Raw genomic sequence first — 15,673 nt, forward strand, 5'->3', positions numbered from 1 at the left:
TTTTACTGTCTGGAAATGTTTTCGAAAATATTAATATCAACGATATCAACGACCAATAATATAGATTCCGGATTTCGCGTAACCGACACAAAAGCTTGATGACAATTGAACGATGAGAACCCGTCTTTAATTCGACGCAATTAGCCAATGGGAGGGCCACCTCGTCCGTGCGGTATCGTACGTATTAACATATACATGCACACATCGATGCAGTTTTGAGATAGAGCTAGAATTTAGCGCGAACGATTCACGCATTTACGAGTATCGGGCGCGTCATATTTTGGTCCCTTTTTGCGGGCTTCGCGCTTTGCCTGTTTCCATTTGCAATGGCGGTTGGATCCCGCCATCGTCGCGAGTGCGTTTGATCGTCGAGAAGCGGGAAGCGAGTCCGAGCGATACGGCAACCGCGCGAAATATCGCCGATCGTCATTCGTTGAGCGGTGCTATCAGCCTTGGCGTCGATTTCAGGCCCGCTGTTGACGTTAAATTGCCTTCTGCCATAGTCACGTGAAGGAGCGAACTTAAGGTTACTGACGGTGATGTGCGGAAAGCCGCCGTATCCGCGTATCTCGGACCGTTATTGAGGCTTCTTAGGATATCCCAAATTACCTCGACTCCCCGCGAGACGACGATGTCGGAAAAGTCAAACATGGCCGAGCGCTGTCGCATCTGCCTCAGCGATCACGGTTGCATGACCGATATGCACGACGAGATTGTGGAGGCCAAGCTCAAGGACCTGACCAAGTGCACCTGTATCGATGTAGGTTTTGAAGATGTATTTATGTAGATGTATTTACCTTGACATTTCTTTCACATTGATACTTGTACCGATCCATCCGAATGCTTATTCCATTTCTTAACAACAGGTCAAGTACGAGGAGAATCTACCCAGTGTCGTATGCCATGTATGCTTGTATAAGCTGGATATGTGGAGCGAGTTCAAGGAACAATTTATACAATCCAATAAGATTCTTTTGGAACAATTAGAAATATCGGAAATGTCTGATATTTCTGGTTCTGTAAGTTAATTTGTGTATTTTATATTACATTTTGTTAGTCTCGTGCAATTTCCCTTCATTTTTTGTTTTTATCTTAGGTTAAGGATTCTCATAAGGATGAAACAGCGACAGAAAATATGAAAAGGAAACATTTGAATAGAAGCGAAGATAGCATTTCTGATAATGAGAAGGTGTTTTTACATAATCACTCAGTTGTTTTGTAATAATGTTATTTTTATATTAATTAATAACAACAGTATTATATAACATTTTGTTGAATGCTTGATGGAATTATTGAGCTAAGTTAATCTAAGAATTATTTTTGCTATCAATCATAAAATATGATCTGACTGCTTTTTTTATTTCAGAAAAAGTCTAAAGCAGATGTATCTTCATCAGAGCTCATAAATGTTGATCGTGATACTGGCCAGATTATATTAGATGTAATAAGTTTATCAGATGATGAGGATAAAATTGAAGGACCAACTTTGTCGAAGGAGTCCTCTCGCAAAGTTGATTCTGATAACAGTAAAAAAACTGCAGAAAATGGCAGTAAGGAAGTACATACAGAAAGTAAAACTTCAGGGCCAATGAGAACTAGATTATTACCTCCGAGACGCGGCAGAAATATCGAGCGAAGGAAGGCATCCACAAAGCGTTGGGTAGAGAGAAAAAAAGCGCTCTTGGCCGCGACAGGTGAGAATATATCTGACACAGATTCCATAATTTCCGATGACACACAATTATCACCTGTACAAAAGGCACGAGCGAAAAATAACGCGGATAAGGAGGCGGAAAGACAAAAGAGGATCGCAAAAGTGCTAAAAAATCTAGAAATGAATCTTACAGAGAAATATAGTGCGATTCGTGACAGAGACACAGACTCTGACACACGCAGAACGAGATTGAGTTTACAATCGACAAGACAAGACATAGTAAGACAAGATAAGACAAATTCATTGAGCCCAACTTATAAGAAAAACGTTGAGAAAAATATATCCTCTTTAGAAAGTTCAATAGAACAGGAGAATTCTCCAGTTTTGTTAGAAAATAATATTACGACGGACGTAAAGAAACCCGAATCACAAGTTGACGATGAGCCATTTACGCCGTGCACGTTGAAATCTGAGCTTGTAATCGGTGATGTTACATATGCTGTGACATCAATGTTGATTGCCGCGGATAAAGAAAGCTCGAATAATATAACGAAGGATTCTGGGAATTCTAATGTCGATGACAATCGGGAAAAAAATACTGATATTATCGACGCGGTTCAATTGCGTAGAGTAAATAATCCCATAATGCTTGATGCAAATATCAAATTAGATAACAAATCTGTTGAGAGATGTTTAAATATTGAGGTAGAAGGTAATCAATTATCAATTTTGAAACGTGTACAAGTTGAATTGGCAGATTTTGTTAAGAAGGAAATGAAGCACAGGATATTTGGCACAAATGATAGCGTTGCGAAAACATTATTCCCCGATAAATTGGACGACGTCAGCGCGGTTTCTCGTCAAAAGCTCGATCAGAAATTGAAAGGTATAATCGAAAGATCTATAAAGAAGAATATCGAGACCTCCATCAGAAATGCAGATGACACGTGCGGGTTCACAAAGGTTTCGCCAACATTTACGAAAGCGGCTATGAATTTACCCAAATATCAACCGAAGGTTGTAATTAAACGTTTAGATATACCAAAAGAGAGTAAACTCTATAAGATCAATAACCTTCACGTTTTAAAACAGGCCGCATCAAGAGGGAGCAGTCACGGCGGATCCATCAACCTAATTTCTCGTAAACGTCAAATTGTACCACCAATAAGGTACAACGACTACAATACTTCTGCGTTGGAATCCGATTCCGAAAATTCGAGCAACATGATCTCCCCCAAAGCAGCATCCAAAACTTCGCCTGAACACGCAAGAACACACGGAAATTTAGGAAGGAAAAAATCACCGGGGACGAACAAGCAGATTGTTACTCCTGTCAAACGGATAGAAAATAATTCGATCGTCAAAGTTATGGATAATGGCGCTAAATGGACTCCTCTCTTAGTCGAGCAAAAGTCAACGAACGAACAGAAGGCCGATTACGAAGATGCAATCAGAATAGAGGGTGCTATAACCGAGAATCATATATGCGGAGTATGCGCACTCACATTTAACAGTCGAAAGGAAGTAGAGGCGCATGTTCGTACTCACAAGATTATGACAAGCGCTAATGTTACACAAGTCGTAACATTACAAAATGAGAATGCAGCAGCGACACTACCGCGACAAAAGCAGAAAATGATGCGTTGCAAGAGGTGTCACGAGATAGTCGAGGCTCGTTTTGTCAAGTCGCATATCTGTAAAACAGCGACAGAGGTTCACAAGTGTTACGTCTGTAATTCCATGTTCCGGACAGAGAAGCTTCTCGTGCGGCACTTGGAAAGCCACGATCAATCGGAATTCAACATAGTAAATGCGATCGGGAATAAGAAATCTGGCACTGTCGACGTATCGCAAACGACACAATCCGCAATACCGCAAGACGATCAGGGTACTGAGACCGTAATGAAAACGCAGAATCTATCAACCGAGAAGAATAATCAATCTGATATCCAGTCCGACAAGGTAACCAGTACCGGAGTAAAACTCGATAGCGCGGACAATATCGCAGAAAGGTATAAGGAAACATATACCTGTTTTGTATGCGATAAAATATTCACGGACGAAGAAGTGTTGAAGGATCATTTGCAGAAACATTGCGATGATCTGAGCGAAGGGGAGCAGAGCAACAGCAAAGAACAATTCCAGTGTGCTATTTGCGGCGACACACTGGAATCGGATCAAGCATTAGAAGAGCACGTTGGTAAACATTTATTCGACGATGAAGACGACAATCCCAATTTGATTAGCATAAATCAGGATAACAAGAGCAATAAAACGAAAGAAGTAGAATCCTACTGCTGTGGTCAGTGCTCAGAAGCGTTCGATTCGGAAATGTCATTGGAGATACATATGCAGGAACACGCAGAAGAAGTTGCGATAGCGGAATGGGAGAAGCAAGGAATGAGAGTCATCAATCAATATCAGTGTATGCTTTGCGACGAATTGTTTGATGTGGAAGATGACCTGGCGGAACATTTAGACATACACAACGCAAATGCTCATGTATGTCAGTTATGTGACAAGCCATTTCGCACGTTGGAGGACTTGCAGGAGCATGTGGCAACCCATTGATGTACAGTTTTATTATAAATTTTCTCATGTAAGAATAATAACAATATTTAGGATATTGTAACATATTTTTTTGACGACAAAAATTAGCTACAAAGATTGGTGTAATTGTATGTAGTTATAACAAACATTATTATAAACAATTATAATTTACATAGTTATCATAAGATCTGCCAATAATATACATGTAAATTATTTTCTATAGTAGTATAGCCGTACGTTTAATCATAAAGTTTGGCAATTTTAGTTTATCTTTATTTACATAACGTGTGTTTAAAAATATATAATTAATAATATATAATTTATAAGATACATGAAGTTTGCACACACAGTTAAGCAATATCAGTTTTTGTTATTTTGTATCATTTCTTTTTGTTTATAAAAAATAAATTCGAATAGATTGTTATCAAGTAAGATGAAAAATATATTTACTTTATTATTTCAAAATATCTTATTAAATTATATTGCTTTAATTAAAAATTATTATAAGAGATATGAATGGAAAATTCATAGTGAGAGGGGAAAAAGAAGAAGAATTTACATATGGGATATTTGAAAAGTTTATATTTTATTCTAAAAAAAAGAAAAAAAAGGAAGAATGTAATATTTTTCGTTTCTAATATATATTAGTTATAAGATAACATCTTATAAGAGTAATGTATATAATTAGGATTTATTGAAATTTGATCAGAGATGTATAATAAAAATGCAATTTTCCATAAAATATATATGATAATTTAGACATTTATTTTATGTGACATATATCAAAATGCATCATGCAGTCATAATAATAATATTATGTTTGTATAATCAATAAAGTAATATACATATTTATCCTACATAAAAGATCATTCTTTTAGATCTTGATTTTTTTTCTATCAATTTATGGAAAATAAATATTCTGTAAAATATATATATAATGAAAATTATATATTTTCTTTTTCTAATCTTGTTTTAACATAATTCTACCTCTTGAATATAATTTTCTAAATCTTATATATTATGGTATATTCCTTTTTTTCTCTATGGAAAATGTATACTACAATAAAATATACATATATATATCTTATTATAAAAATAAATATTACATATTTTCAATATATATTTTGCAGCATTTGTAAATTAGTAGGGTAAGAAATAAAAAGAAATTAGCTTCTATATAACAAATAAATAAGCATATCATTATAATAAGATTGTTTTTAAGATTAATACATGTAAATATTTAAAAAATATTACATATAATGTAAATTGTCTAAGTTATTATATTTCATAAAAAATTACATTTGTATTATATCTTTCTAATTATGATAAATATTAATACATTTTAAATCTATATATAAGATTTTCTTTTTGAAAACTTTCATAATATTCTGGTACATAATATCCTATTTCATTTTTGGTATAACATGGTATCAACCAGCTAGATACCAAAACGACCAAAAATTGCCTTAATAACATAATGTTATACTATTACGTATGAATAATGGTGCAAAATTTATAAGAACTTGGAAAGAAATTTAGAAACCTAGCCATCAAGGTGGCGCAGGAAAATCTTCAAAAAAAAGCACAGAAGAAAATTTCAAAAAAAGCACAGAAGAAAATTTGGTGAAATTTGTAAAGTATGTTAGATAATAATATTCGCTGCATGTATTACAGGGAACCAAACCCGAAACTTTTGGTTTTTAGGCTAGTGCGTTGCCTACTGTGCCACGCCTCGCTCTGCTACATGTATTAGTTATTAGCATTTAACTCTTGATTCTGATTTTGATTACATTATTGACTTTGCTTTCACAAATTTGACGATTCGTAAAACGTTAATTGAAAAAAATAAGTGAGAGAATTGCGTCTATGATAAGATATTAGATTTATATTGATTTTTTATTGTAACATTAATGCAGGCCTGCGATTAACACTTTTTCATAGAGAGATATACATTTTCTATAAAGAGAAAAAAATGAATATATCATAATATATAAGATTTAGAAAATTATATTCAAGAGGTAGATTAGATAGAGGTAATTATGTTAAAACAAGATTTAAAAAAGAAAATATATAATTTTTATTATATATATATTCTATAGAATATTTATTTTCCATAAATTGATAGAAAAAAAATCAAGATCTAAAAGAAATGATCTTTTAGGATAAATATGTATATTACGGCCAATTTTAGTTGTTGACATTCCTACTTCTTTTGTCTCACAGCATCTAGATTGTTCGCGGAACGTAAAATGTTCAGATGAATGTTTAGAATGATATTAATTAAAAATTGTATGGGGTTTTATCGCTCCATATATTGTTTGTAAAGTTATTATTGTTATGATTATTATTATTATTATATTATTATGTTATAAGGTCAAAAATAACACTAAAATGAAACACAATAATTAATTGTATATATACAATTATATATATGCATGTATATATACAATTAATTGATATATATATATATATATATATATATATATATAACATATTGGTAATGAAATTGATAAATCATATTGGTAATGAAAAAAGCATTGTTTAATTTTTAAAAATCTTTCATTTAAAATATATTCCTAAAATTCCTAAAATTGTGTATGAATTCAATATTGCAATATTGTATTTGATATTGTACTAAAATTTTATTAAATAAAATAATATTAACTATATGATTAACATATAATTAAAATATATATAAATATGTTGCAATATATTTTATTTAGGAAGTATTAGGAAGTATTCTATTTCTGAAGTTAATTAGTTTGCTGTTTCACATAAGGACTGACTAATATATTTGTGATTCTACCTAAATAATATTTATTTTCTCTCTTTTTTCTCTCTTTGCACACACTCGATTCTTGATTAAGCATCACATATCTGTGCTTATCTATAATTTAAATGTGTTACACAATAATTTATACATATAAAGTCGTCAATCGAATCTTTCTGATCAGACTTTTTCTCATATCCTCTTTTGTACTATTCAAATTACATAAAAGTCGCTTTATATATATTCGTCAGTGAATATTTTTACGTTTTAAAAATAATTTATTCTAGTAGAAGCTAATAAAATAATAATAATATTAATATCACTGTGATTATTAATGACAAATTTAAATAAAGTCTGCAAAAGATATGCTTTCTAAAGTATAAATAATTTATTAAGATATTCTAAACATTTTTAAAGTTTAGTTCACGCACAATTTGATATAAAGGTAACTATTTTAATATTTTAATTTATTTTTGATATTTTATTTTTAATTTATTTAGTTTGTCAGTACGATATAGAACTTAGGTATTATTGTGAACGCAGTAGATAAGTAATTACATTTTTATTTATAATGAAGGAAATTTTCATCCTAAATTTTATCTTGTGTACATAATAAATTACTAATATAATAAATAAAATGAAAAATAGTAAAAAATAGGCAAAATGTTTTATGTATAAGTCATTTATTAAACATACATGATAAATTTTATACACAAGACAGGGCCTACTTAACAACTGTATAAAGTTGTGAACCCTTCACAAAAAGTAATTTAGAGGGTTAATAAATGAATGATTATAAAAAAATCAGACTGAATTGAAAAAGAAAATTTTACTATATTCTACGATATTTACATAAATATATTGTGTACACAGACACAATGTATTCACAATGAATATTTCGTTTCTTCAATGTCTAGTATAATAATCATAAATCAAATATCCCTATGACTTTGCAGCTAACACATTAGATAATTATTGTCAGAAAAACATTTTACGAAAAAACTGCCATTTTTGGAAGTGTGTTAGCTACATTAATTTTACGAGATTTATGTAGAACAACTTTCTGAAATTTTATGCATTTAATTTCAGAAAAATGCATTTTACATTTGATACATATATGTGGGGTATTTGATAGATATTATTACACTTATTAAAGTAATAATGGTTAATACGAGACATTTCTATATACTTTTTACGATGTGTGTTACAGTTAATCCTCTGTGTGAAATATACAAGAGAGAATCATATTTTTTTAAATATTAACAAAATACCTAAATTTTCCTTATGCAAACAATTCTCTAATATTATCGAATTTGTATGTATAGAAACAAATTTTATATATACACAACATACTTTAGATGGAAATATTTTGCTCAATTCAACATAACATTAATAATTTATTGATATATGTATTTGTTTTATCAAATTATTATTTTAATTATAAAATATAATTAATGAATGGAACAATGTTCGATTTATAGGTCCCGCAAATTCCCTTTTTTTATTTCTTGTTATATATTAATTTTATACTCATTTAAAGTAATGCTCTGTATTATATTTTATGCGTTCACATACTTTAAATATGCTTCAAATTCGTTAAATGGTAATAATAACTTCATATATTGCTATTGTATTCTTATGTCTATTATGTACAATGACACCATTTAGATAGACATTAGATTTAATAGTATTTTTTTTAATAACAATAAATTAAATTAAACTCTTGTCGCATCAGCCAAAAAATTATTAGTAGCAACAATGAGTCATAAAATGTATGATATTGTACAATATTCCAATATCTAAACTTGCTATACGTGTCACATGCGTGTAATCCATGTTTATTCATTGAAATTTACTAATGAAGGATTTTGAATCTAACCTAGCTATCTAAAAACAAATTTTATTTTACGAGTGAGGAGCTATCTTTTTTCAGAAAGCTATTGATTTAGATCAATAGCAGAAAGCTATTGATTTAGATTAATTTCGCTAATTATCTCTGATACGAAGGAAAAATCTCAAATCAAAATCACTCCTTGCTATTTGTACAATTTGTAAATGCAGACAATTTAGGTTCAAGTTTTGGACTTTAAAATATTATAACTCATTTTCTTCATTCTATATTCATTCATCATTAATCTCTCTTCTAATACACCGCGAAATTAGAATTTCGTGAATTATAATTCGCGCAAACAACAGCGAAGAGAAGCGAAACGTAATTTTTGTTCTTCTCGCGCAAGTGTTACATATGTAAGTAACTAACGAACTTGTGGATTTGGCTTTATATTAGTTAATCTATTGCGATACCAAGTCTACATAATTTGCCGGATAGAGGCCCACTTTACCGTCCTTTCTTCCTTTACACCACCCTTGTTCATCTTCGTCTTCCAGCTTCTCGAATACATCTCCTGAGAAAAGTTTTGAGAAAAAATTAATTTATATATTTTTACATTATTTATATTAAGTAATTATATTATAGATTTATATATATATATATATATATATATATATATATATATAATATCAAATAACTATATTGGATGCATTTTAAATTATATATAATTTATTATTAATATATTAATATATTAATCGTAAGAAACAAAATGATTCAATTGCATTCCTATTTTTCGTTCTAGATATAGAAAATTATGTCATATCAAATTAATTATGCATACAAATCAAATTGATTGACTCTAAAATTTTGCAAAAAATAAAATCCTATGTAGGTAGGTACCTTGCTTAAAACTAAGTTCATCCGCCTCGGCTCCTTCGTAGTCGTACAACGCTCGCACGGGAACTCCTGGTTCTCCATTGTCGACCAATGGTTCACCACCTTCCTCGTCCCATTCCTCCTCTTCGAATGGGTTTGACTCTTGCTTGGCATTAGTACCGTTACTGCAATCATCATACATTTCACACGCGGTTCTTACTAGTTAACTAGATAAAGAGCTTTATACAAGTCGCTTTTGCAACAAACTTACGTAATAGTCGTAGTCCTATTGACGTTATCGCTTTCGTTGTTCTTTTCCGAAGACTGTTTGCTCGAACTTATTGTGTCGGTTTTGCTATCTCCGTGATTGCTGTCCGCTGATATTACACGGCTGGTGGACTTTGATTTTGATTTGTTGTTGACCGGTGGAAATTCCTGATTTAAAATGTGTGGAAATATATTAGATACGTTTCAATGAAATTCGCATAGTGTGTAACCGCGATGCATGAATTTATCTCGTTGAAAATGCCATGCGTGCAACCAAATGTTTCATATGATTCGGGAATCGCTCGCTGCGAATGTTTAATTAGCATGCCAACGATGCATGTGCGATTTCGTTCAAGCCTTTTCATTATTTATTTCACCTGTCTATCTTCTCAATAATTTCAATAATCTTATTACATATGTCAAGATATAACGTATACAAGGAAAAATTGACCGATTCGATGTCCTATGTCCTCTCATAGTGAGCACTGCTCACTCGACAATGCAAGAAAATATTTTTATAGAGAAAATAGACTATCTCTCACCTACATCTGTATTTTCATTCAATTCATTTACAAGTTTAAAAAGCGCATATTTACAAAGCGCAACCAGGCTCGAGATTGCGATTTTTTGAGATGAATTCTAACATGATAAGGATCTCTATAGACAGATTATATGAATTATGAGTAGTAGTGTTACTTTAATTTTTAGTCACAGATGTATTATTATTATCGCATTATTTTTTGATGAAAATTTAAATGAGACATTTTAAATGAGATGTTCTTGAACGATATAATTCGTAGCTCTGTGATGAATATATACAGAACTTTATACTATATCATGCAAAAAATTAATGTATACAATAACCATCGCATTTTCTTTGGAACTTTCTTCTTTCTTTCGTATATGTTTCATGTTTATATATAAATTTAAATTAAATATCTATATAAGTTTGTAATCTAATTTCCATTAAATGACCATTGTGATTATATATTAAATTGCTTCGATTATAAATTAAAATACTATTAGAGTATAATTAGAGTAGAATTTACGAATATTTGAGAAGTTAGCTGAAAGAAAGTACGACGGTCTTGATAAAGTTTGATTTATAAAAAAACCTCTTATTCGCGAACTTAATTGCATATTATATTTCCGTTGTAATTCCATATGTATGTAATACGACACTTTCATAGTAATATAATATTTTTAAGCATGTGAAACATGCAGATATGTCGCATGTGATTTTCAACAATCGGTTGCAGGCATATATGACTATTGTTAAGCTCGATGTGATTTATATTCATATTTTAATAATATTATAATTATCCATACCGTATACCATGAACGGGATAATAAGCATCTCGAAAGGAGACAATTTACAAACTTTTGAGGATTACAGAATTCTATCGAATCTAAGTCTAATCATCATCAAACGATTAAAATACAATGTTTTCATTGATTATTTTTGTTATAATGATGATAATTCTTTTATTTTATAAAATGTATCACTCAAATAAGAATAAATTTGCTTAGATTTGGCTAGTTTATATAGATAGATTTATCTTTTCTCTTATCTTATGATACAAATATCATGAATAAATAAAAAATATTCTAAAAATATGTATAATATAATATAATATATATATATATATGTATATATATTATATTATATTATACATATTTTTAGAATATTTTTTATTTATTCATGATATATATATATATATATATATATATATATATATATGTATAATATATGTATTTCTTTTGAACGATATGTAATCTTTCGTGACTTATATTTCCTGCCTTTGTCGCATTGTGTGTTATCTCAATAGTTTGTAAATTCGTTCCTCCTATATCTGCCATCCAGGGGAGGGGGCTGTTCCATGTTCACCTTTAGGCAGAGATCCGTGCGATTACGTGCGAGCACAAGCGCGGAGCGGATTTACGGTTAATTCGGTTAAGCCGGCTAAGAGCTAGAAGCTGAGAAAGGAAACCCATCTTGGATGACCTCGCAACCAGCTGGGACATCCGCGTTTAAAAGCTGTCGCGTGCTTGCTTTTAATCGGCGCCGACGACTTCTCGATCGTCTCAATGTGGCCGATCGAGATAGATCGTAGGTCGGACGGGCTTTTGAATATGTTTTCAACAATGATAAAATGAGATTGCGGGCGGCGCGTGTCACGTGTGTAACGTGTAAACAAAACTTTACATGCAGATCCTCGCCGACCGGGCGTTGATTGATGAGTGTGATGGAGCCTGCCGGGAGCGCCTCCTTCGACTTCGAGCCCTTCGTGATCTCGCGGAACTCCTCTGTGTAGTCCTGCATAATAGCAATGTCCCAAAACAATCACATGCATGCATTCCGGAAAATTGTCATGGGTTTTTCCTCTCTCCCTTTTTCTTAGTCTTGTCATTTTATATTTTCTCTTTTCGTCTTTTAATATTAAGAATATTTTGTGTGATACTTTATATCTTTGTCAAGAAACTCTCAATATTGTTCAAGTATTTTCGGATTAAGAAAAAGTCGAGGCGAGAGAGGTGATGATGTGGGGTGGAGTTGGACGTTATTCTGGCAAAGAATTTCACCATCGATACAGTTGCGCTGACGGGAGACAAAGGCACATATAACATCATTTAAACAAAAGATGTAATTGATTGCAATAATGGAACGTATCTTTTTGGGGCGTAAGGTCTTTTATATATAAGTTAGTTAAACTGAAATTATATATAAGTTAATTAAACTGGAAAATATTGATAAGATCGGCAATGTCTGTAACCCGTGATCATTATAAAATGACGATTGATGAATTCGCGTTATGTACAACGATTAGATAAATTTTCTATAAATTTATAAGATATTGCTCCTTTTAGGAGAATGTCCTAAATAATTTAGTAAGATAAATGTAAGATTACGAGTTAGAAGCCTCAAGAAAATTCAAAAAGACAAAACATTATTGTAAGCAGATTTTTTCGGAAGCGCGATTGTACAAAAGCTTAATTTTTATTTAATGTTATATGATGAAATTTGATGACACAACGATAAATTGTGAGAGAGTTAAAAACTCTGATTAAATATGCCCGTTCGCCTTCCTTTAAGTATGATCTTATTTTTCATTTTATCACGAATAGAATATCATTTTTATTATTGTTCATTATAAAAAATTATCGATATTTTACTTATTACACACTTTTAATGCAGATAAAATTTACTTTTTTCTCAATGAAACTCTTTATTTCCTAGAAATATCGATATCTTTATATTTTATGTTAAACGTTTCAAAGAAAATGACGGCAAACATTCGTAAAATATGGTATTCTATGTTGTGCCAGAAATAAAAAAATATATGGCGAGACGCACATAACGAGTAACGGTAAAATTATTGTAAAATAAAAGGAAGAGCTATAGAGTAATATTCAGTCCACGCTACAGCTATATGTTTTTCTAACAATAGATCTTCAACCACGAGCAGGGCTTTTTCATGCGACAGTATAGAGTTTTTGTAATGCATAGAGACAAGCGTAAGCAAACATACCTCAAACTGTGGCCAATTCATAGCCATATTTACACCATGATTATTAGACCACCATTTGAGATCTTTCTCGTGGTCGGCGTTATTTATCGTGTGATAAAATTCCTCGTATATCTGTGGAAGCCTGAAAATAATAATATACAATTCATGAAATGTGATACACTAAAGTTTTTCATATTCATTAAATCTAATAGAAAATTGAGAAATGGGAATTTTAATTTTATTATTTTGAGTTTTATTATTAATTTAAATTATTATAAGCTGAATTGATTAAATGATACTGCGAGCCCGCAATCAATATTGATTATGATAGACGCAATCATATCATATTTACACAATAATATATAATTGATATAATATATTTGAATATATAATTTAAGGCAAAATACATTTGTGATTTTTAAATTTACAATTATCATACATGATGGATCATATATATAGTTGCGCAATAATGAAAAAGGGCTTACACTGGATCCTGCGATATATTCAGACATTTGTGAATGCCGAAGAGGACGTCTTTGAAGAACTGTAGTCGCTGCGCCTCCATTTCCTGACACTTCTCAAACACTTGCGTCATGTCTTCCATGTACTTTGGATTGTATTGATTGATTTCTTGAAGCGCCGCCTCGTACTTCTCCTTCGCCTTTTGCACCTCCTCTTTCGTTTTTTGCACTCTGTCCTGCATTTTCTTCACCTGTCAAAAGAGACGAGGAAAATATTTAGAAATCTTACAGAGAGCGTTCTTCTTTAATGTTGACTTGAAGGTAAAGACTTTGGTCGGTATCACGGGATACAGTCTAATAGTTTGAAGCTTTTGTAAAGCGGTTTTAAACTTTACGGTTATATAAACTTTATGATGATAAAGTTTATATAAAAGTACACTTCCTATATATGTATTAAAATTAAACCCTTTTCATCTTTCACGCAATTTGCATTCAATCTTCAATAACGATTATCACGCGATATTAAATTGATTATTTCGTTAGTTTACAAAGTTCAAAATCTACAAATGTTAATTAAAAGGATATTTTTTAACAATTAATGTCAATTCTTTACCTTCAAATTTATTTAGCTCATCGTCAAGAGCTACAAAAAATTGCTTTTTTGCGATAATAAACATGAATGCCACATTAAAGAAGGAGATAAAACAATACATATATAACGATTTTATATAAAAAAATGTGCTATTTACTGCATATGGCCTATTTACTACATCAAACTACTTATTATTTAATCTACGTAGTGTTTATCTCATCATGCAACTACATGTAAATAACGTACAAACTAATAACCGTTCTTTACAATAACTAATGCGTTCCAAAACATTTTCATTTTAATACTGAAATGTATTGTTATATTCCTCAGACAAAAAACGGTTATTTCTTGTGAAAATATAATAATTAAATAAAGATTGAATATATTTTATAATTTTATATATTTATGTATAAATTTTCATCATAATTAATTTCAACATAAAAATTTAAAGTTTTTCTTGAAGTTTCTTTTTCAGATTTTTATTAAGACTAGGAAATAGTAACAAAACATATACGATATTTCTTATGAATTTAAAATATTTTTTTATCACAATAATTTTACATAATTAAATACTTAAGCTATAGTTATCAATAATTACGTTCCGAAGGAAGTCTATTTACGAACGCAAGGTCATCCGAAATAAAATTTACGTTGTTATTTGATTTTACAAAAAGAAATTATTCGCATGCACGAGATCATTGTGTGTACCACGAACGTCCTAAGAATTTAGTGCAAAGAGGTTTTATGTATATCGACTCATGAATTATCCATATTTCATGCACGTGCGCTGCGTTTCTCATGTTTATACCAGTTTTGAGTTAACCAAATTACAATATACACGTCAAAGGGAGTGCTGTCGTAATTACGAGTAACGTTTAATCAATCGGCGGTGCAAATTATATCAGTCATATTCTCCTCTATATGGCAATTCTTTAAATATATACGCTGAATAATTATTTTAAGTAATAATTATACAGGGTGTTTCAGACCACCCGTACCACCCATTTAAAAACTAGAAAAGTGATTATTTCAAAAAAGTAAAAACATTTTCTTTATAAATCTGATACGCTCTATCGAACGGTGATATTTTTTACTTCTGGTTTCGGCCGGAAATAGGCGATTCCATTAGGAATAGGAAATAGGGGGTTCCATTTAAAAAAATG

The 15,673-nt window shown here is 31.0% G+C and overlaps 2 protein-coding genes across 7 annotated transcripts in view; one reads left to right on the plus strand and one right to left on the minus strand.

Annotated features, from left to right (window-relative positions):
- The first annotated feature begins 125 nt into the window (after positions 1–125).
- On the plus strand, positions 126–4,496 carry LOC105259563. 2 transcript variants are annotated; one of them, XM_011271570.3, is made up of 5 exons: positions 126–760; positions 867–1,019; positions 1,097–1,189; positions 1,367–2,671; positions 2,747–4,495. In XM_011271570.3, exons 1-5 carry the CDS (start codon positions 632–634, stop codon positions 4,223–4,225), a joined length of 3,159 nt encoding a protein of 1,052 aa, XP_011269872.1. In that variant the 5' UTR covers positions 126–631; the 3' UTR covers positions 4,226–4,495. The 2 variants fall into 2 exon arrangements, with proteins under 2 accessions (XP_011269872.1, XP_011269870.1); XM_011271568.3 differs by having other exon boundaries at positions 1,367–4,496.
- A 4,053-nt stretch (positions 4,497–8,549) lies between these two features.
- Positions 8,550–15,673, minus strand: part of LOC105259562 (protein kinase C and casein kinase substrate in neurons protein 1) — a 64,266-nt gene continuing 57,142 nt past the window's right edge. For 4 of the 5 annotated variants that reach the window (XM_011271564.3, XM_025411384.1, XM_025411385.1 and 1 more), the window contains 6 exons: positions 13,943–14,169; positions 13,479–13,599; positions 12,155–12,265; positions 9,953–10,116; positions 9,706–9,866; positions 8,550–9,379 (listed from right to left, as the gene is read on the minus strand). In XM_011271564.3, coding sequence (XP_011269866.1) covers positions 9,267–9,379; positions 9,706–9,866; positions 9,953–10,116; positions 12,155–12,265; positions 13,479–13,599; positions 13,943–14,169 — 897 coding nt within the window. In that variant the 3' untranslated portion in view covers positions 8,550–9,266. The remainder of the gene's footprint in view (positions 9,380–9,705; positions 9,867–9,952; positions 10,117–12,154; positions 12,266–13,478; positions 13,600–13,942; positions 14,170–15,673) is intronic. The other variant, XM_025411387.1, reaches the window with a different exon arrangement.

Source organism: Camponotus floridanus, unplaced genomic scaffold (genome assembly GCF_003227725.1).
Source record: "Camponotus floridanus strain SB8 unplaced genomic scaffold, Cflo_v7.5 scaffold4, whole genome shotgun sequence".
In the NCBI taxonomy this organism is placed as follows: Eukaryota; Metazoa; Arthropoda; class Insecta; order Hymenoptera; family Formicidae; genus Camponotus; species Camponotus floridanus.